The 22,917-nt window shown below is 42.0% G+C and overlaps 1 protein-coding gene across 6 annotated transcripts in view; it reads right to left on the bottom strand.

Annotated features, from left to right (window-relative positions):
* Positions 1-22,917, bottom strand: part of SRGAP2 (SLIT-ROBO Rho GTPase activating protein 2) — a 115,450-nt gene that overhangs the window by 7,088 nt on the left and 85,445 nt on the right. For 4 of the 6 annotated variants that reach the window (XM_030000405.2, XM_030000403.2, XM_030000402.2 and 1 more), the window contains 10 exons: positions 21,895-21,925; positions 19,927-19,987; positions 17,861-17,938; positions 15,785-15,919; positions 14,324-14,429; positions 12,636-12,860; positions 9,213-9,292; positions 4,821-5,001; positions 4,254-4,400; positions 1,804-2,131 (listed from right to left, as the gene is read on the bottom strand). In XM_030000405.2, coding sequence (XP_029856265.1) covers positions 1,804-2,131; positions 4,254-4,400; positions 4,821-5,001; positions 9,213-9,292; positions 12,636-12,860; positions 14,324-14,429; positions 15,785-15,919; positions 17,861-17,938; positions 19,927-19,987; positions 21,895-21,925 — 1,372 coding nt within the window. Of the gene's footprint in view, positions 1-1,803; positions 3,041-4,253; positions 4,401-4,820; positions 5,002-9,212; positions 9,293-12,635; positions 12,861-14,323; positions 14,430-15,784; positions 15,920-17,860; positions 17,939-19,926; positions 19,988-21,894; positions 21,926-22,917 lie in introns of those variants that run through there. The other 2 variants (XM_030000407.2, XM_030000406.2) reach the window with 1 other exon arrangement.

The following is a 22,917-nucleotide window of genomic DNA, read 5'->3' on the forward strand; positions in this document are numbered from 1 at the left end:
TTTTTAGCTTCCTTAGAGGTTTTTCAGGGGGTGGGGAAGGTAAATCAGTCAAGGAATGGTGGAAGAAACCAGAGACAGTAATCTGACACCTCTGAGTCTATCTTGAGGCCAGGCAGATTTTACTTATGAAGTTAGGGAAAATATGTAAAATGCAGGATGATTATTACATGGTGTTTGAACAGATACTACAGGGCAAAGAGAAACACTAATTTAACACAGCTTCCCGCCCCGCTCCCTTTTCTTCCCCCCGCCCTTTTCTTTTTCTCCCCAGACTCTTCTCCAGTGAAAACAATGGAGTTAACGTTCTGGCAGGAAGAGAAGACAGAACAACTTCAGTTAGAGCTTAATTGAAAAAACAAAAAACCTGATTTATGTCAACCAAAGCCTTGGAAGGACAATGAAATATGAAGACAACAAGAACCATGTATTACAATTCCATTGTTACAAATGAGCTGAAGATATCATAACCGCAAAATACAACTTTCCATCAGAATACATATCAGATCTTTATTTGGACCTTATTTATTACTTCGTGTTGCTATTTTGTCAATAAAAATGATAATTTTCACATATCTTCCCCCAGGTCCTTAGAAACCTACAGACTCCTCAACCAGGCAAAGAAGTCAGGTCTCCCAGGGCTGGCTTTGTAATCCGAGACCCAAGCATTCCTTGGCTTTAGATAGATCCATCGCATACTGAAAACAGTTGGTATAGGCAACATACATGTGCAGGCACATCTAACAGCTTGGAGTGGGAGAAAGGGAAGATCCTTCATGGAAGAGGGAATCTATAACATTTACATCATTCACCCCATTAATAGCTGTCAGTTGTTCCAATCGAAATCTGACTTTCAATTGTTTTCTGTTCTACTTGTGAAACTGCAGATCGATGGATACAAAGACACCACTTGCGTTTTTGTGACCACCAGTCACTGCTGTGGCAGCATATAGTCCCAGACACAGGGACGGGACAGATCTTTGTGTATAGAGATGCAGAGAATATGCATAGAGACAAAGAATCTGCAATAAAATACTGTGTCAAAAACTAGCAAAGACTAAGAAAAATACTAAGAACACCTTTTCCTTTGAGCTGCACAGAAGGGACCTGAGAAGACTGTTTCCTTGTCGTCTGGTCAGTGTGTGGAGTCAGTCCCAAAAGCAGAGCTCTTTGCAAAGTTAAAGCACAGCTGCATACGAATCGGTAGCCTGTCCTCATTTCAAGGCACTTGTCTAAATAAATAACTAATGAAAACTAGCAGTATTATGTTCAAAGTTGGTTTCTAATCACACACTAAACGCTGTAAGCATATAAAGATGCCACTGTGAGCACTGTACAACTCAGCAGCCTGCTTTTATTTTGACTGTACTACTCCATATGCTTCCAATGTCTAACCACAGGCAAGTTTGCACAACTGACAGGAGAATGTTAAATTGACGCTAAATACTTTACTTCTCTCAAGTCTTGAAGTTATGATTGTTTAATTTTTTGCTGACAGCTTTGGAATCTGTGTAACTTTCTGAAATGGACGTTTTTATTGTTGAAACTAAATTCTGAATAATGAACAGGGCCAAGTTTTTATGGAGGAAGGACCTTACTGTTTATCTTCGCTCATGAAAGCAGCCTCAGTGACTTACACAAAGCAAGGGTGAAAGACTAGACTCAAGCCGTGTAGTAAGCTAATATTGCATTGAGAGAAGGGAAGGGATATGAGATTAAATCAGACTTCGCATTAAAACAACTCATTGTATCCAACATCCTTTAAGTTTCCAAAACAAATCTTTAAAGCAAAGCACTCCTATTTACCTGTGCAATAACTTCAGGGTCCATGGGCCGGTGGTTGTTGAAGCTCTTGGACCTCCCTGCTGTCACAGTTTTCCGGATCTGCGGGCTGTCTATCCTGTTCTTCAGAGACGAGTGTCGGCTGATAGAATTGAGGCTGCCATGGCCACTGATGGAGCATTTATCTGGAACCTCCTTGGGAAGACTTTGGCTCATAATGGGCTGAGATGAGGGTCTGGAACCGGCTATGGCTCCTGGGGAGGCTGGTTCTGCCATTGAACTACCTAGTCCATGGCTGTCACTTTGACGGAAGGCTCTTCTGATGCTGCCTGACTCTGGTTTCTTTCTTTGCCTTCAGTCACAAAAGCAAAACAAGTCAATACAAGCAGGTACACATAACGGGCTGCAATTTGAAGATATCCCCCCAAAACAACACAGAGGACAACGGGAAGAGACATAAAGATACTCAGATTACAAATACACCCAGTATTTTAGAAGTCATTGTGAAACAGTGAAATTATAAATCATTTCAGTTCAACACTTCTAACAACAAGACTGAGTTTCTGGCAGCTGTGCACATTCATAGCAAAAACAGAAAACTTGGATGGAACGTAATTAACTTGGTCAAGAGGAAAAGAATTTATATTTAAACAAAAAAAAAAAAACCCTCTGTGCCATCGACAGGTTTTGATGATGTGTTTTTATTACATTAGAAGAGCAGAGCTACAATTTTTGACTGGAGGACACAGTATAAGTCTACTAAGCTCCTGGCCCAAGGCATCAAGTTATTATTTTCAGAGATTGGCAAGCAAAGAACCCCATAGTTTGGAGTTAATGATCATTTCCAATATTTGCTGGTGGTAATAGATGTTTCTTTTTCATTGCTTTAGCAGGACCACAAGGCATTATCTATGTAGGGCTGCAGATATACCAAAAGATGATGTCAAATGGATGAGCTGGTCCAAGCAATTTAGTTTCTACCCCAGCACCATGCAGTCTGACAGCACGATTCCATTCAAATCATATGAAGGCCAATGCAGCAGAATACTTTATGCCATAGGTCTGAAGCTTGGCATCCATTATACAGGGAAGGATCCATTTATATATAGCACCAGCCCCATGAATAACTGCAAGAAAGTGTTAACTCCAGTAGGATTTTGGCATCCAAATAATAATTCAGTGGGTGGCACAACTGTCATTGCGAAACCATCTGATTTAATTTTGCCCAAGTCTGTTCACACATAGGTCAGAAGATTCATTCCTAAAGAAAAAACAACAAAATGAGTCTTATGCTACTATTGCTAAATATCAGTTCCCTAGTAAAGGGAAAAAAAACGGAGTGGACATTACCCAGGCTTCTTAAAAACACTACATACAACACTACCAAAACCAGCAGATGGTGAAGCTCCAACATAGGTCTGTTCATTATACAAATCTTTCCGTAACTGGCAGAATGGCATACTTCAACGGCTCAGACAATAAATATCATAAAAGAAAGCCCAGATCCCAAGCTGACGCAGATTAACATAGCTTCACAGATAGCAGTGGAGCTCTGCCGACTCCCATAAACCAAGGACCAGGCTCTGTGTAGGACATTAGCAGGTCCGAACCTTTAAAAAGGATGCATTTCTGTTAATGCCTTTATAGACTACATTCTGTTAAATTAACTGGAGGTTAAAAATATCCACTCCCATAAAACTGTAATTATCATATTAATACCTTCACTGCACAATAGAGAGAGGTGGGGTTTTTTAATACTAAGGAAATAATCAGAAAAATATGGGAGATAAGTCTGCTCTAGAATAATTAAATAACAGATCAAGAAACTTAGTCTGTTACTAACTTAATTTCCCAGGTTTTTTTATTATGTTGAGTGTTTGCTAAAGTAACAATTTCTGGTTGAGGAGGTAAAGTTAGAGCAACAGGGAAGTGTGTTGTTTCACTGCAAGCATATGGTTAGTAACCTAAGGTGAGAAGTGCTGGAGAAACGAAAGAATGTTACGCGCAATACCAGATGGTGGGACTTAAGGTATGTCATTTAGCACAAAATGTGACACTAGTTTCTGAAGAAATTGTCCCCCACCCCATAAAACAAAACATGTTAAATGTAAACGAGACATAACAAATCACAGAACATAACAACGAATGGGAACACACGATTACAAGAACTCATTCTGCTATTCCCCTCCCTTTCTCTGTGTGCTTAGCTTATAAAACAGGACGTATATGGGAAAACGGGAACAGATGGTACCTCAGGGATAGGGAAGAATAGCCAGTGGGATTTTAAATGAGCATTGGCCACACTGGTGACAAGAGAGAGAGGACAGCAAAATGTGAGCAAGTTAGAAGAGGGGGAAGCAGAGAAAAATGGTGGCAGCGCTCATTAGTTGACCTTTTTCAAGGAAGGAAATATTTTACTGGACTCATCACCAAGATCTTTACAGTTAAGTAAAATAATGCAAGGCTGTTCTTACTTGTTGATGTTTGCAAGGTAAATATCTGCGACGTGACCCCCACTTGGACAACTGGCACCAGCTCTAGCAGTCACTTTTTCTTCCGGTGGCTCAGAATTTATTTCTATTTCAGACTTCGGACTGGATCTTTCAGAGATACCATCCTCACTAGGAAGGAGGAGGGAAGGAAATCACAACCAAAACAGGACCAACAGCGCTGAATTTCAAATACAGCACTGTGTATGTAAACATACATGCAGGACAATACTGTGCTAGCATCTTTCTCTTAAGAATCATTACATATTTTTCAAATGAGAGAGCCTGATTTCTGTGAGCAACCTGGAGATCTCAGCTCTGCATCTTTAACAGGCTGGCAGCACCAGAACAATTTTTATATCACGCCTCCACATACATGGACACCTACGCCTCTGCGGAGCTCTGCTTGTTTCAAGAGGACTCCCTTCTTGCAGGGAAGGCCGAAGGGTGAACTCTCCCCACCTGGTGTCAACATCTTGACACAAACACTCCATTCCACACCTTGAGTTTTAAGCAAGCCCATCTTGCAGATGGGCTTAAAGTGTAACATACGTGTCTTGAACGACGATATACTGATGAGGAATAAGGCCGTCAATTCCATTGTGGCGTCCCTCCCACCAGTCATCTGAGGCCCGCTGATAGAGTAAGAGAGAAGCTCCTTTTTTAAAGGACAGCTCTCGTGCAGTCCTGCCAATGTAGTCGAACTTCGCTATTGCTTCTATGGGCTCACACTCTAGGAGATAGAAGGGAATAAACAATAATTCACTAAACACTTGGGCTCAGGTAAGTATTCAACAGTTTAAACCTACCATAAAACAGTTTATGATGAGAGCATGGAAGAGGATAAAGTGTTGCTTCTTAAGGCAGCAGAGGGTTGAAGCAGCAAGATTCAGAGGGGAACCCCTATAATATGAGGATGTTGCAATTTCAGCATTTACCTAATCTCTACGTGGTGGACACATTCATATTTTCCAAGCCATAAACCCACTTACAGCAATTCAAGTGTACAAAGATGGAAGTGGCAATGGCAAAATTAGTATCTCATTAAGATAAAAAAAAAATTTCAAAGCTGCGTAGCAATCAGGTATGTTCCAGACCAAAATCTGCCTATGGTACCTTTCTTAAAGGCAGCTAAATTAAACTCCTGGGCAGGCAAGCAGGAATTGTTACTAGCATTTCGGGAGGGAAACATCCTCTGACTCCAAGCTGCTTCAGAAATAAAGCATCTATTGAGAAAGAAATTTCTGTTGCCTGTGAGGTTCACCTGACCCAGGAGACCGGATTCTGGCACTGTGGGAGGTCATGCTATTCATCGAACTGTCATGGAAGCTAACAAAAACATTCAGTGCCTCCACCACTGCGGTTTGTGCAGCAATCAGGAGAGCAAGTGGCTCCCCCGGGCTCCGTACAGCTGGGCTGCACCATGCACGCCAAGCACAGCGGTGCTGCGCTTGGAGCTGCACAACGTGCTCCAAATCCGACTGCTCATACTTGAAAAGCTCACAGAAGAACTACAACCATGCTGTGTCTGCAACCAGCCACTAATCTGGGTTCCTGTAGGACTCCGATATTATACAAAGGGACAATATGGGCATTTAGACACTCAGGAAAATCAATATGAAATTCACGTGGATTATTTTTAAGACTTAGAAAAATCTGCCATTGGTTGAATCTAAATATATATTAAGCCAGCTCCCAATTCTAAGCAGACGTCAGGGGAATGGAGATGAGCTCAGCCACATGGCCCCAGTGGACTTCAGCCTCTAATTGCTTTAAAGGAGCTCTAACGCAGCCAAGCAGTCCACGGAAACTGAGGTTTTTTCCTGGGGAAAAAGATTTGCAGTTCATCTTCCAGGACAAGAAAAGATATGCCATTTTGTCCTGAAATCTCCTCTGCATCACGGGAAGCTTCTACAGTGCAACAGCCAGCCAAAAAGGACTGGAAAGCCAAACAGGAGCCACAGCTTTTACAAATATTCTTTGGGAGAACATATGCTCAAGAATTAGGTCTTCCAAGGTGGACCATAGGCAGGCAAGGTAGTAGCTGGGCTTGAGAAAATATATAGCATAAATCCATCTGAGCGAGCTGCCGCTGCAGTACCACCGTCTCATCAGCCGGTCTGAGAGAGCAGAGCAGAAGCATCCCCCACCAAAGAGCCCCAGCAGCATCTGTAGTTACAAAGCACAAAGTGACCCAGCACTGAGGGCAACCAGCAACAGGATCTGCTAGATAGACCTCCCCAACAATTCATTTCTCCATTACTAAACCAGACAGCTCAGAATTCTGTCAAATCACACATTTCAGGTAAGTCTGTGGTCAGACTCACACGAATCCCGTTATCAGCCCTCAGCAACCAGTGAGAGATTTGCAAGGGTGAGAAAAGCCTGGCCCATGTTTGCAGCTTGCGATAGCCGCCTTGCTCCAGACTCCCCAAAGCACATGGTTATCTGGTTTTGGCTCCTTCTTTCCTCTTGCTTATTTTGCCTCTGGAGCCAGCGTCTTCATAACACTAAAAAAACGATAATGCTGTTTTTTGGTGTCCCCCTCCATTTATGAAGGGGATGGGAGTGTAGTTTTGTAAATTCCATCTGTTTCATTAAGAAGTGTTTATTGTTCCAGATGAGTGCGGCACTCAGGTTTCTTATGTTTCCAATTTGCTTTTTAGGACTCTGGCTTTCATCCAGAGAAGTGATTTTAGACTCTAATTTCCAGTAGCTTTTTCCTACTACACTTATGCTCAGAGAAGAAAGCTGTGTGAATAAAGAGCAATACAGCTAAGCCAAACAATTACCCCTGCCAGTCTGACAGCCTGTGCAGGAAAGCAGCAGTTTAAAAATCTTTCCACTCATAATTTAACGAACATATGACCTCCTTGTCTTTCAGCATTTCTGACCTCTTATGCCTGTCTCAAAGTGTCCACTCGCTCATACAGCAAGGCTGACGGTGAACAACATGGATACTCTGCAGCACACGACCTCTCTCCCCACACCAAAACCAATTCCTTCCTTGAATGAAGACAGCTGGCGTGACAGCTTTACTTTGGGAGGACTAGTGCCAGTCTCACAAAAGAGCTAAAGGAGCAAGTGCTTGGTCACATCTAAGACTGAAGGAGTGAGAAAAACCTAAGAACGTCCATCCCATTGAGACACGGAGTTGTATGCTGCACTTCTGACAAGTATGCCCGAGGTGTGACACTGCACAGCTCAGTTAGAAGGGCATGAGACTCCTCAGTTAACCAGACCTTGCTGCTCCCTCAAAGAGATAGAGGCCCAGCTCCCTCCTCTGCTTCGGTGCCAAATGCTCCCTCCCAAATGCTTCCTATGGAATATTCCATGTAGGTTGCAGAACTCCATCCAAAATGCCTCCAAATTTTACCTTGCTCAGGGGCCCCATGCAATCCAGTTCCAGACGCTGTAAAACATTGTCCTTCTGTAATCTCTAACTGCTCATTTTATCATCATTGTACCTTCTCAGCCACATAAGCAATCCTAAAAATCCCATATAGAAACAATGCAAGTACACACCATGGTGTATCAGCCTGCAGGCTTTAGACCCAGGCTTTACAGATACAGGATGAGTTAGTCTTTCCTTCATTACACCAATGAAACTGCTCCTCCTTTAGGCACAAACTCAAACCCGACATGTTTTTATGCATTTTTAAGAAGCTAACACTTTTCAGAAAGAACACTCTGTTCAAGACGAACAGGGAACTCATGTTTCATTCCCATAGGCTTTGTGTTTCCTCCCAACAACCTTGGTGAGGAGTCACCGTGACAGTGCTTGACCTTGCTGAGGGAGAACTGATTTTCCAGTGTTTCTAGCAGTGCTCAACATTGTTTACTTTGTTATTGGTGTGTCAACACCACGAAGCCAGCAAGAGCACAGCAATGCCATGGCAAAGGTTTGTTAGGCAACTGCTAGAGCAAAAAGCAAAAAGCAGCACAGGAGCACATGGTAGGGCTATTGAGCAAATTCCTGAAGACCAACTCAGAAAGGATGCCACCTAACTTTAAGGGAATGCTACCTTCTGCCCACCTTTACAACTGAGGCCATCACAAGTAAAACCATCGCAGAACTTGCTTAGACAATTGCAAGGGGCCAAAACCCAAGAATAAAACCATATTCTGTTCTGTTTTGGTCAGTCTGCTTTACATGCTGGTCAGTATTCTGGGGATCACCGTTTCACAATGTAGTCTTTTCCTCTGCTCTGGATGGGGCTCACATGCAGCTGTTTCCCATTGCAGGAGGCGGCTTTGGAAGTATCAACAACAGACACTCAAAGAATCACGTTTTCCTTAGGAAATATCGTGAAATTCTCGGTGTTGGCACACCTTTTCACTGATCAGACAAGAAATGTAACAGTTTCCCCAAGAAGACCCCAAAATTATCAATGAGAGAGGCCATGAGGACCCTCTACCCTAAAACCTGGCTCTCAGTGGAAGACAAACACTTTTTGATTTTATTTTGCTTGCTTCCTTAAAGCAGAACCACCGGGGCTTAAAACACTCACAATTCCCTTGCCAAAGCTACCAAAAGGGGAAGTGCCTGGCACACGCAGAGGGGAGCGGGAGCACACACTGAAACATATCCAGCCTTTGGCTCTACGCTTCCCCCATGACTTCCAACTCTAGGGTCCTTTTAGGGTACAGATGAGCTCAGTCAGTAATGAAAGCATGGAGTGTGCCCAGCCCTGCTGCTAAGATGAGATACCCTTGAAAAGAAGGGATACTTTAAAAATAGTCAGGTAACTTCTAAAGATTCATGTTGATCCTATATGTTTTTACTTTTTGGCATCAAATGCTGTATGTGGTGTTTCAAGTGACTATTCTGATTTAAACTCCACTTTGGATCTAACTTTGAACTTAAACTGCAAGGCACTATCTTCTCTGCCTCCCCCACAGCAGGTTGCACAGTTAACCAAGGAGTTAATAGACTTTGCATACCATCATCACTGGTGTGGTGTTCAGCTGTAACATCCTGAACCGAGTCTTCTGTTGAGGCTCTCTCGCCATGAGGACTTTCGCTACAACAGAAGGAAATAGAGACAGTGCTTTACACTGATAGAAATTGAGTTTCCTCATTTACAACAATCAAAGATAACTTAACTAGGAACATCCATATCGGAAGTCAATATCTAGGTTCCACTGTGACAGACACATTTGCACATACTGAAGTCAGTGTGTCTAAAAATCAAGCTAAGTTTTTACTTGATCGAGCAAACCGAACATCTTCGTTAACCTTCTTGGATGCTATCAGGAAAGTCCAACTTCAGATCTTATAACCCGGACCTCTGGAGATGTTTAGAAGTTAGACAACAGTGGCATGTTGGGTCTAGCTCCTCTCTGCCATGCCAGAATTATTCCCCCGGCTGTATTCTCCATTGCTCTAATTAGCTCATTAGATGACTGATGAGATAGCTACCACTTCCTGGGGGAAATTATTTCTCAATTCATAATGATGTTTCCAGGTCTGAGTTTGTCATCTCCCTCCTTCCCTTTTATCACAACCTTAAATTGTCCCATTCATTTCACTGAACGACTCCCATAGCCAGATTAATTGCTTGGAATCTTTATTTACAGAGCACCTAAACCACCAAGAGTACTCATTTATGTTTTGCATGAAGAAAAGCTTTGAAAGGATCAATAGAAAACAAGTGGCAACGAAAGGTTATGTTTTTGTAAGAAGCTACACGAGCAGTTCCCTCAGGACAGGAGCAGAAAGGAAACTGGAAGAGGATCCATTGCCTCTCCCAAGCAGCTCCACAGACCTGCTGCCAGCTGGCAGCGCTGCCTGCCTGCCCTGCCTGCTCATCTTGGAAGAAGAAAAGTGCTTGCTCCTCATCTTACCAGATGCTGTTGCTAAAGACAAAACGTGCTTGCTGCGCTCTTACACTGTAACTCGTTAAAGGTGATTTTTAATTCTCTTCACACAGTAATAACTTCATCCCTCGCTTTGGCCTTGCAATGGTTAAAGTAAGCATGGATGTAAAGTGCTCTCCCTTTGGTAATCTACCTCCTATACTCTTTTAAAGAAGAGAAAAAAAGAAAAAGGAGAAGGGGTAAAATGTTTGAATAATTCTGGCGTCTCATTACGCTTAATCCACATGACACGAAGCTGCCCCACCATCTTCTGAGTCAGTACCTCAGGAATCAACCTTTCCCATCCTTTGCAAAGCCTTTATGCTACTTAATAAAGTTTACAGAAGAATTTGAAGCCAAATGGAGGTCCCAAGAGGAACACAGCATTGAGGGCTAAAGTTTCACACAGACTGTGAAGTAATGTCGCGTACAGCCAATGCTAAAGATCCAAATACTGCACAAAGACCACGTGCCTCTTCCTATCCATGCCTCCAACAGCACTTTCGACCAAAAAACTGTCCTTGCTGCAGACTCAGTCTCTCTGTCATGTGAGCCCCGGGATGCTGCAGTGGGAAGTGCTAGGCTGCTGGGTTTCACCCCGAGGGCTCTGAAAGTGCAAGCAACATATACTGCCAGAGGAATACAGTGCAAGCTGAGCATCTATAAGCTATCTTCTTCCCTGCAATTCTGATGGTCTCACTTGCCGGGACGCAGGACTCCTGGACTCTCCCCACGCTGTCTTTGTGCAGCCTCAAACGGACAGAGAGATGCAGCACAGTCCTAGGCTTGACTCAAAGGCAGTATTTCAAAGATGCCTGCAGCACAGCCCTGAATTTGTCATAAACTCTGAACCTTGCCCTACCCTCCTCTGCCCGAGGCAAGCCGTTTCAAAGCTCCTCGGCAGCTGCCGACTCGAAGCGAGTGCCGCTCGCAGCGAGAGCGCAGGCACGGAGGCGCAGAGCACACGAGCCATGGCGCCGAGCCCGGGCAGCCTCCACGCCAAAGCACCGTCTGCGAGTTCCCCGGCACAAAGACGACGCAGCCCAGTGAAGTGGCACCGGGCGATTACAAACATAGCAGGCTCCATTTCCTGATGAATCAGCTGAACGACAAGGATTCACTCTGCTGCTTGCACACTTTGCGGCAAGGAGCCCTATGGGCAATAACTAACAACTATCTAAATACCAGGGCTATGAGAAGGCTTGAATGGGAACCAGATGCTTCTTCCTGGCTTTAAGCTGTCTCCCTTGCTTGCTCCTACCCTAGTCTACTTAGCAGGGTCTCAGGTCAGGGTGGTTAGGAAGGGCAATGAAGAAAAAACCAAATGCCTCCAGAAAATTGGTAATACCTTTCAGGACATTTTGCCTCCTACATACTCATGTGAAGTGGCACCCGCACTGAGCGTACTGAACATTTCACATTTTTATCCCCTTCACCTTATGGGACAAAACCTCTTGTCAAAGTTAATGTGTCTCTTTAAGGTCATAAAGATTCTTAAATTTTTTCCCCCTGCAATTCTTTCACATATAACATCAGCTAAAAACATCAGAGTGAAGGGTAAAACTAACATAATTTCCAAAAGGGGCTCTGGCAAGTCTTCTGCATACAGCAGTTAGTATAGAGGAGCCTCTCCTCACTGCACGTACGTGGAGTGAGCTGATAGTTAAAGCTACTCTGAAACAAGTCAGGGAAACAAGGCTAGCTCTGTCACCAGAGTGACTTCATTTAAAAAATGTATTTATTTTAGTATATGAAAATAATCACTTGCATTCCTGGGACACTAGAGGAGGGAAGGAGTGGGGGGAGAAGCAGGACACAATTTAACATTCCTCATTTTCAGAGGGAGAGATCAGCTTGGCCAGTAGGAAAGAAAACACCTCCTTTCCTTCCCCCACTCCCCAACCTTCCACCCCAGATGACAGGAGCCGCTCTGGCTGAATTGTTTCCAGATGTGGCTTTCAGACTGAACATGCGGCCGGGCCTCTTGAGCTTTAAGCTGGATGGAAACGGTGATTTTGCATTCCTCCCTCTTCCCTCCCCCACCATCACTGCTGCCCTGAAAATTAAACCATGCCACAGCTTTCTAGGTTCAGCTGCAAGTGACCCCTGTATCTGAAGCAAAGGCACTCAAGACAAGCAGGAAAAAAAAAAGGCCAACAAAAAAACCCCAACCAAAAGCAGGAGAAAAAAGAAAAGAGAAGAGGGAAAAAAAAGATTGATTTGGGCAGCTACCATACCAGAACATCCAAGAAAATCCCTACACAACCTTGCCCTTCAAGGTAAGTGAGCTAGGTTTGGCAACTGAATAGCTACTTTCTACCAGCTTCTTTCAAGTTGATGACTCTCCAGAGATACCAGAGCCATCTTCTCTTCCATAAAACAGATTTTTGAAAGGCTGAGCCAGATGCTCAAATCCAGAATTAGACAACGCAGAACACATAACTGTAGCATACTAATCCGTAAATAATATCCACCCATTCATTTTCTCCTCAGAGGTATCTATCATACCAGTAGTCCTCAGTGTTTCCACCTCTGCTATAGACGGGACCCTCCAGCTCCCTTGGTCCTGGGAAGATGTTCTCATGTTGGATGATGATGGTTTTGATCAATTCATTGACATGAGCTTGGCAAGAGACTTGATCATGACCTTCAGGCACAGACATCAGTGTTGGCCCAAAGCAGATGGCTAAATTGTAGGGATCCATCATGTTCTCTTCACTGAACTGAGATAAGCTGCACAAAACAGAAGTGGGGAAGAGGGTTAACAGCAGAAAACAATATTATCATCATCATCATCTGCTGGAGGACAGATGACCTGGGAAAGTTTGCTCTGGGCTTTCTGCTGTTTAAAGCTGATCAGCTGGGACATGAATGTTCTGGGTCTGTGAAAAAGATGAGATATTGATGGCGTTTACAGAGAAAGGAAATAGAAACCGCAAATGGAGTTTGAAAGCTCGAGACTATGTGAAAAGTACTGGGTGCTGACTTTACAAGGGGAGGACATCAATCTTTGTCTTTAATTATTCCGTATTATTGTTCTTCATAGCCCACTTGCAGCCCAACACTCACCAGAGTTATATCAGGTCCACTCTGCCTAAGTGCATGTGGTCAAGCGCGCAGAGTGTTACATCCTTTCTCCAAGGACCAGGAGCTTCTCAAGTGGGCCTTTTTTGAGACTCTTCCTCAGGATTTCCCAGCAAATCTGAATCTTACAGTTTCTATATGGTGCCATTTTTTAAAACACAATTTTTATCTCACTAAATTTTGTCTCAAGCCTACAATTTAAGCCTTTCAGATGCCAATTAAAGAATGAACAGAAAACTAAGTTCCAATACAATTCTCCTTGAAACTCCCTGTTTTCTAGATCACTACCTGGAATAATTAAAAGCTACTGAGACTGGAAAGTCACATTTCAGTGACTCCAGCAGTGACATCTGTGAAACAACCCCCCTGCTTTCCAAACGGAAATAACCACTTGAATATATGGATAGGTTTAGTAAACGTCCTGCTCCATTTTAATAGAAATCTTTTAGAAAACCTCAAACTCTAACATTGCCTCATTTTAATGTAAGGAATGAGATGTTCGTCAAAAGTAGCTGATGAACTGGAGCTTTACAAAAGCAGACAGTAAGCCTCAGGTCTCTGTCACGTCAAAGTATTGTCTTACAGTTGTATTTCTCTTTCACCTAAACGGTATTCGAAGGGCTTTGACAATGTATATATAACCTTCTGGTTAGGATATTTTTCCTTTAAGCTACCTCAGGTGTCAAGACCATGTTACTGGAGGAAACTATTGACTCCTTGCTGCCGAGCTATCCAATGAACCAGCCCGATTCAGTGGACTGTTTTAAAAAAAATAAACTCACTCTCTACCACTCATATTACTCAGTACATAGCGCTCCTTGCTGGTGTGGAACCCAGTTTCTGACTCTTTCGTATCACTTTTTGCTTGGGTTACCAGCACTTTATTCACTTCATTTCTGGAACTCCTTTGAGATTCCATTTGTATCATTGGGATGAATTTTGGCATGGCTGAAAAGCCCAGGAAGGCAGATGCAATAGCAAGCTACTGTGCCCTTTGTACCTTGAACCATTGCTCAGATCACATGCAGCAATATCAAGGCTGGTTCTGTCATTTATCATCATGTTTATACCAAGTCCTACAGCAGGGCCATGGTGCTCTCAAGGATACTCACTGATTGAGGAATGCAAAGAGGTATCTCATTACAATCAGAGTGGTCTTCGGCAGGTTCAGAAGCACTTTCCGGATGTGGAGCGCTCTCTCTTGTAAATTATCCATTGCTGAAAGGAAGAAAGAGCACCAGCGAGTCATCACATCACCATACCCACAACTTGCCACTGAGTCCAAATGCAACCAGTATACTGTGATGGTTCCTGTGCAAACTATTCAGAAGGGCAGCCAGCAGAGCAGCAGCAGGAGGAAGGAAGGGTCTGCCCATTTCCTGGATCCTCCGGTGCTGCCCAGCATGGGAACGCAAAGGCTGCAGAACCTGCTGGTGAAGCCTTTGACAATGAAGGTCCCTGAACACGTGAAACTTCACTGCAAGTTCCTTCCTAGCGTGGGAGCACTGGATGTCATCTGTTTCAATAGTTCTGGCACAATAGCTCATTCAAGTTAGCTTAGAAAGGTGGGTGTTTAAAAAAGAAATTGTATAACACTCAAAGGAAAATTAACATAGTTAAAGGGTGAGGCAAAAAGCTCTGTGTGCAGCAGCCTACTGAGAAATAAGTGGGCAGCATAAATCATCTCAGAAGGGAGAACTTATTTGGAAGCAGATTTTACTTCTCATATAATGTGAATTCAACTCTGTAAATACATTTATCAGGAGAAGAAAACCATGAGCCATTTTAGAAGCAGCTATCTTCTGCTTTACTTCAAAGGCTGCCACCGCAAAAGCCATTTCACTGCTTGGACAATAGGATCATTCTTCAATTCTGAAGGACATGGCAATAGTCAGGCCATTTAAAATGAGGTTGTTCACATACAAAACCCACAAACAACCCTCTGCCTACCAGAACCACCTTTAGGAACCGTCAAAAATGTTAACAACCAGACTGTGACTGCCCTCATGATTGAAATTCTTTAACAGGAGTCAGTAGATGGCCCCTTGTAGTTATGAAGCTAAAAGGTATATGACTACTACCTTGCCAGCTAAAGAGAGCATGCAGAAGCATGGCAGCAGACATACAGGCAGTGCGTATCTATCCACGCTAGGGAAAGCACACAGGGCAAGAAACCCTGCTGGCAATCCCTGCTTCTGAGAGGGCATTTCTGACACCTTCTGATGAGAGGGCTTAAAGATCATTTTTCAGAAGTGGAGGGTTTTGCTTTATTCTGTTTTAAAAGAACCCTGTCAGGAAGCACTGTCTCGGAAAAATCCATGACACAGCCCTTAAAATCTATTCATTTCTACCTCCTTGCTCATTCCTAAAAAAATTGCTACCAGAATAAGGATGGCTGTGACCAGGTAACTGCCCAGACTCTGGCTAATAAAGACTAGGATACCAGTGCAACACAAACCCAACCAAAGTAACCACAAAAAAACTTATTTTAGAATCAGGAAAAGGGGGGAGGGGCGAAAAGTGGGAGATTAGAAAAATTAATCCTATTTCTTTTCAGATCTTCATATACTTACTGACACAGGCAATCAGATCATGAAAGATATCCTTGGGGAAGAGAGGGTGCTCCAACCCTCGAAAATAGAGCTTCAGAACTCCTGCTATTGAATCCATGTCATGGTCATTCTGGTCCCCAGCCAATGGATCTTCGCCTTCATGACAACCAAAGAAAAGCAGGCAAGAAAAATCAGAATACTGGAGAAAAGTATCAGACTGGGAGGATGCACCTCAGCTGGAGAAAAGGATTTATGCAGCAGAAAGTTAATTCCACCTACTCCAACTGCACTACAACCAGCATGAGGTAAAGAGAGATCTCCCCTGTGCATCGCAGCTGAGAAGGGAAGCCTCTGACAGCAATTCCAGGAGACCTGGGACAGCTTTCTATCAAACAGTCTGACACCGGAGCGCCTGGCTCACGCCCACAGAGGGTGGTGTTGCTCCTACAGCAGTAGTTACACTTCCAGGCTCTGTGCTCCAGATATTCTGGTAGGGTGTGAACTCCACAGATCCACCACGGAGGTGAACATTACACGAGTCCAGCAGCAGGTCTTTATGCAAACTCACAACTGAAGCTAAAGTGGATTCAGTGGACACACAAGAGGCCACTGAGCATCATACACTTGGCTCGGCAGGATGCAGACATCTTATGTTGAATTGGCGGGGGGGAGGAGTGTTTCTGGGACAGATAATTTGTTGCTGCAGATATGCCACAGTTTGTCTGTATTACAAAAGAAAAGATGCCCACTTAAGGAGTTGTTCCCTAGGGAAAACTCCCTATCAGATATAATTAGATTTAATGACGGGGCAATCCTCAAACTGAAGGTATGTATATCCATTATGTGACTGAAATTACCAAAGCTTGCCTATTATTTTAATAACACACAGGATAATAAATGGGCCACTACAAACCGGAGCATTATCCTTGATATTAACTGCCACCAAGGGTTCTGGATGAAGTAATAAACTGCAGAGACATTATTGTTAACTTTGTGAGTTCTGTCTATCATATGCTTTACAGAGACAAGTGAGATAAAGGAAAAAAAACAAAAACTAAACAAAAAAAACCCCACTCCACCTTTTTATTTCTGCATGTTAGTGCTGGAACAACTGGCTATTTTCCCAAGATGACTGGTATTTCCTTTATGCAAAAAAGGGGTCTGATTCTGGTATCAAGCCTTTACCTGCAGCCTATGATACACAGTTCTGCTTCCTCTATTCTTGAGGATTTTAATTTGCAGGTAGATGGAGATGAAGACAGGTGAAATTAGATGCCACATTTCACACATGTTGCTCATTAAAGTTCTCTCTTCCCAAAAGCAAAATAAGCTTGCTGTAACTAATTAATTACTGCTCGTCTCTTCCAACAGCAAGCACAGAAACACACGATATTCTTTTAGAGTGATGTAACCAGGGAATTAACACAAGCCCTGTTGTTTTCAGTGACCCAAGCAAGACTGGGGAGACTGGCTGCAAGGACTGCCTGAAGAGCGAGCTCTTCTGAACCTGCTCTGCTAGGGAGAACAGCTCAGCTAGAAGCTGATGAGTCAGGAGGCTCCCAGCCGTTCTTTGCCTTTGTATGGAATGGTTCTTCACATAGAAAATCAAATCTATTAAAAGCTACGTCAAGTTAACAGTGTCTTGAAATTTACTCTCTCACTTGCTGATATTTAGAATAAATGTAGCCAAGCTGTGCCTCAAGAACATGCAAAACATAAAATTTCATCCTCTAGCAGCCAGCCTATCCACAAAGAGCTGGGGGGAGAGGGTAGGAAAATACAGTTACACCCAATAATGAAATTCTCTATATCCTTTAGTGTTACAAATAATCAATAAGCTATCAGACATGAGAGAAGATTGAATTCAGGGTATTTATTGTATAGACACTCTACAAGTATAAAGGATAATGCCAAACAACTGAGTATTCAAGGTTAATGAGCACTGGGGAAGTGTTTTGGCTAGGCTCACTTAGGAAACACAAAAATCAAAGGGACAAAATATAGCAAGTTGCATTCAAAACAAGCCATTTCAGAATATTTAAACAAACACATACATTTGGCAATCATTTCTGAGATACTGGAATAGATCTTCCTTACCTCTCTCAAATGCATTTTTTATGTCATTCACTTCAACTTGTGACCCAGACACTCTGAATATTCCTTCATGCTGCAAACCTGTAACACAATAAGAGATGTTGATAACAATAAGATAAGATAAGCTGGCACCTTCATCAGATACAGTATATATGATAAAGGAAACATAAGCAACACAGGCAAAAATACATTGGTTTAAAAGCCATCTTTCCCTTATATGTCCAGGCACATACAGAATATGTAAAAACAGAACTCAGCACATGGAGAAAAAATATTAACCCTTCTTCGTAAACTGACAGAATAACTGGGTTATAACAGCCATGCATGTTATCTTTTACCCTGAAGGATCCCCAGAGGATTTTACAACCTAGAGAAAGTCATAAACTAACAGTATACCAGCCAAAAGTAAAATACGGCTAACTACACAAGGAAGCAGTTTATTTTGCAAGAGCGATACCACAAAGGCCCAGAGCAAATCAACCAATTGAAACGGAAGCATTTAATTACCCCAGCATGACCTGCTATCTAGGGTTTTAGGATAGTCTTTAAGACATTCCTGCTAAAAAGTAAGCATTAGCAACGTCATTAAAAACAATGATCAAGTAGGCGAGATGCTCCAATATACTACCATCATAACAATTTTGTTGGTACATGTAAGATGAGCAACAACTGTTACAAATCAACTAATGAACAAAGTATATGCTTCACATAGGGAAATCAACTCCCGTTGACTCAAGCCTTTTAACTGTACACTTTCTGAAACAAGGAATGTTGCAATGTCTTTGCTTTATTTATAATAACGGCTCTAAACTAATAAGGTCTCTTGACTGCAACTGTGGCCTCTTCCTCTCTATTTCTGCAACTGTTTTTATCACAACGCACTGAAACCTTTGCAGTATGTGGCTGTATCTGGTAGCTGTGACACACAGCTATGAACAGTGAAAAGAAACAATCCCAAGTGCAGAGAAGCAAGAATGAAAATGACATTCATCCCACACCTACGCAGCAAAACATTTAGAAATGTCAGTCAGGCTACCTCCAACAAAACTCATTCCTGCAGTGTAAGTGCGTCAGGCAGGCAGTTTTATAACTTCTTCTGCCTAAAGTAGATTTCTTGTATAAAAGCACATTCCTTCTAACTCCAAACTGTACCTTTACACCATGATCTGATATTCAGTGCAGAAATCAGTTGAGTCTGTTGGAAAATCTTTCTGTTGGGGATCTAAGCTAACCCAGGAATATGAGTCTAAAAAATGAAATCTCCTGATGGCCCTGATTTGTCGTGTGTTGGTTCACGGTGCAATATGGTTTCAATGTTTCTTCCAGCAAATGCCAAGTATGGCCTTAATGAAGGATTATAGCACTTGGTTCCTCCAAGTGATGATGAGAATGGGACTCTAGATTATAGTTTCTAAAATGGTAATTAAACAAGGAAAATGAAACAGGACTTACTATCTGGCTCTGTGTCTTGTTTAATGAAGATAAATTCAACCTCTTTCTACATATGTTAATTAACAGCTGTTTCACATGCTACTAACAAATGATATCGATTAAAAACAAAAACAAATTACAATAAACGTATAAAATCTTTTACAGCATTCAAGGCTGTGAAGTTAACCTTCAAAACAGGTATAAATCATCTCACTGCGGCAATAAGCAAGCAATTAATTCACTACTTAACCTCCTACATTCAAATACTTAAGAGTATTCCTCCTCCTTTAGGAAGTGCGTGATTATTGTTGGTGTGAAGGCCACATTTCAGGTCTCTAAGCAAGGTGAGTGGAGGTGAGGCGTAAGTGGTATCTAAGGATGGGAATCTTATTTTACAAGAAACAAAGGGATATTGTTGGAAGAACAACATTTGCAAGGTCAGTTATTTGGAAAAGTGATCACACACACAATACCAACAATATAGCCAAAAAGTCAGTGTGACTTTTTATACTGCAGTCTCTAGGATTCCTCTGCACAAGCGCCGTCTCCCAAGCAACTCTGAACATTTTTCAGAAGGCTTCTACATCACCGTTCATTTTATAGAAGTATCACAGGATACCTTTTGTCCATAAACTCACCATGTCTGCTAATGAATCGTATGCAGCTCTCCACGACCAGGGGAATGGCTTGTGAGGAATCCTGCGCAAAAAGAAATTTAAAGAGGAGCAGCAGTCAGAATGAAGAGTGATGGTAAAAGTGAAGGGAAAAAAAAAAGGCAAGCAAATTTGTCCTCTCATCTGCCATATTCTGCTTCCATGCATTTCCACACGTGTTTAGTGCCCTGCGGTCACAATTCATTAAATAAGGTGCACCATACAGGTACCTGCTCAAGGAAAACGCTATCATCAGTCCAAGGCCCAAACACAGTAAAATCTTCTAGATTGACAGTTTCCAGCTTAAACACCATTAATTGAGATTTTTCAGTATGGAAACAAGCCTTTACACTTCCTTAGTCTCTGCTTCACAGGGTCACAGATTACTTTTCAGACAACTGAATTTCTGTAATGTCTGCAGTTATTCCTCCCATTTGGGGGAACAGCAACTAAGCAACAGAAGCGCTGCAGTTTGCTTAAGGTCAGATGCCAGTGATTAAAATTACCATGTGATTAAAACTTCCAAGTTTCTGTTTATGTATGGCCTATTCTACAGTAGTTTTGGACAGCAATGCCTCTAATTTATATCAAAATGCTCACTTGTTAGGATGCTACAGTATCACATTTGGATCAGTTCAAAAAGATGACAACCCTCTGCTCAAAGATATATATAAAAAAAAACAGTTCAACACTTTTCCTAACTTGTTTAGGTTTAATGATTTTTTGTTTTATTGAAATGTCATAGAACTTGGTCATATACTGACAATGATTTCTCTACTAATTAGCCATAGGCAGTTAGAACTAGAACTATATGCTGTACAGAACACCACCAACCAATTAAGAATACTTCAGAAGCCATTCTGCCACTCAACTGGCCCCTGAAGACATGCTTTATTAATAATCATCCAAACAGCATTATAAGCTCCCAGACTTATTTTTGAGTTCGACAGTAGGAACTCACAGAGAATCACATATTCTGGGTCCCCAGCAGAGATTAAAACTCTCAGAGCAGTTATGTTTTAAACTGTTAGGTCACAATCAAAAAACTCCATTAAAACCACGTGCAAGTGATTTCATGTAGGTTACTGCGAGCTGTGGATTCAGTGTTTGCCAACAGATTAGTTTTTAATTTAGGTTTCCAAATCAGAGACTCGAGTCAGAATATGCTTCTGAGACACCTCAAAAACTACTTGTGAAAATGGCAAGACACACACATACTTCATTTGCAGCATAGGAAAGGACCATTTTTAGAGCATAAATAAAGGAATAACAATTAAGCTCAGAAAATGAGAAAGGTTGCACACCAAAACCCCGATTTGCCCTCTTACTTAATTTCCAGTATACAGAGATCCTAAAAACTACAAAGCAGCATCCCAAGACAGACTGTATGAAATGAAATCCCAAACCAAATTTTGTCTTAACAGTATCAACAAGAAATATTTTGGTTTCTCCCTATCTCAAAGAAACACATTTTACCTCATCAGGTACTAAAAAGTAACAGATTATCCACCACAGCCAGGGAAACAAAGCATCGCTGTTGTGTCTTTATTACAAGAAGGCACAACAAGCGAGCAGTTACTGGTTTAATAGCATTGCAGTGGGATACCAGTGAAAGTAAAGGGAAAGGGGACAAAGAAACAACAGCATGAAACCCATAAACCATAACTGTCCAGACAGCTCAAGGCTGTTCAGCATTTTTGGTTCCAGGTCTGTCAAAACACAGAGTAAAATTATTTTTAAATTTTGTCAAAGAAAACGAATCAAGGCTGTGGATCTGTGTTTTATTGATTTCAGTTACTGAAAGAGCAGACACCAGTTCCACTTGAACAAGACTGAAAAGGTCCATGGCAGAGAGGGAAGGAAGGATAACAACACTTGCCTGTTTTCCATCTATCCTCCTCTACACAAACATACACGTACCACTGTTTTGTTACTTAAGGAAATGTTTATTACCTGCTTCCTTATGGTGGAGCTGCGCCTGCCGCTGATGAGAAGATCAGAACCGCCCATTGGTGCAGGAGGGAAAAAACAGAACAGAAAAGTCAAGATAATCCTCTACTATCATCGGTTCATTCGTTTGGTATTCCAAACCACACGTATCTTGGAGGAGGGAAGGCGCCAGATATACAAGTCAATCATAACGACTTAGTCTCATTCAATTTATGGAACTTCAGAAAGATTTTAAGTGACTTTAAATCACTAAAAACCTGAAATAGACACAAGGGAGTCCACTGCTTTGACAGAAGATTACCCTTGACATTTTAATTCCAAACACATGGAAATCTGTTATATAGGGCTCCTTGTTCAAGATGAAGTTTGCTATAAATTGCACATAGCTGTTCTCTGAATGAGCCACTCTACAGAGGGGAGAAGCAGGTGGGAGCACGCTGGTTCCTACTGTGCTGTTAAGAGCTGCCATTGTGCAGTCTTTATTATAGTTTCTGATAAGACTTCAAATAAATAAATAACACAAACCCTCTCAAACACCAGCACACACTAGCCAGGCTAAGCCTTTTCAGTATAAACCATGACGGTCTCATTTATTTATCTTGGTAGATATTAATTGTAGAAAAACAGGAAAAAGCCTTGCTTTGCCAGGATTTTTCCCCTCAAAATTTATTACTGGGGTTTAAAATTCCTATAGTTTCTTGTAAAAATGAAGCACGAGAGATAATAGTAGAGAGGCCCTAATGTATGATTCAAGCCAATTCCCTGCTAGGGCAGATGGCTGCTGAATTATAAATAAGGTGATTAGAACCACGATTTTTAAAAAGACTGTACAGTGTGTTAATTCAGGGGAAATTCCTTTTATAAAAATCAAAAAACACTGAATGAAAAAAAAAAATCAGATTCCATGGGCTGTCACAGACAATAAGGTCTATTTTAAACTATTAGCAGTAATGATTCTTTGATATTTAAAATTGTTTCATGATGAATAATATTTTATTATTACAGATGTCAGGCTCTAATTAGGAC

Source organism: Aquila chrysaetos, chromosome 24, assembly GCF_900496995.4.
Source record: "Aquila chrysaetos chrysaetos chromosome 24, bAquChr1.4, whole genome shotgun sequence".
NCBI classification, from domain to species: Eukaryota; Metazoa; Chordata; class Aves; order Accipitriformes; family Accipitridae; genus Aquila; species Aquila chrysaetos.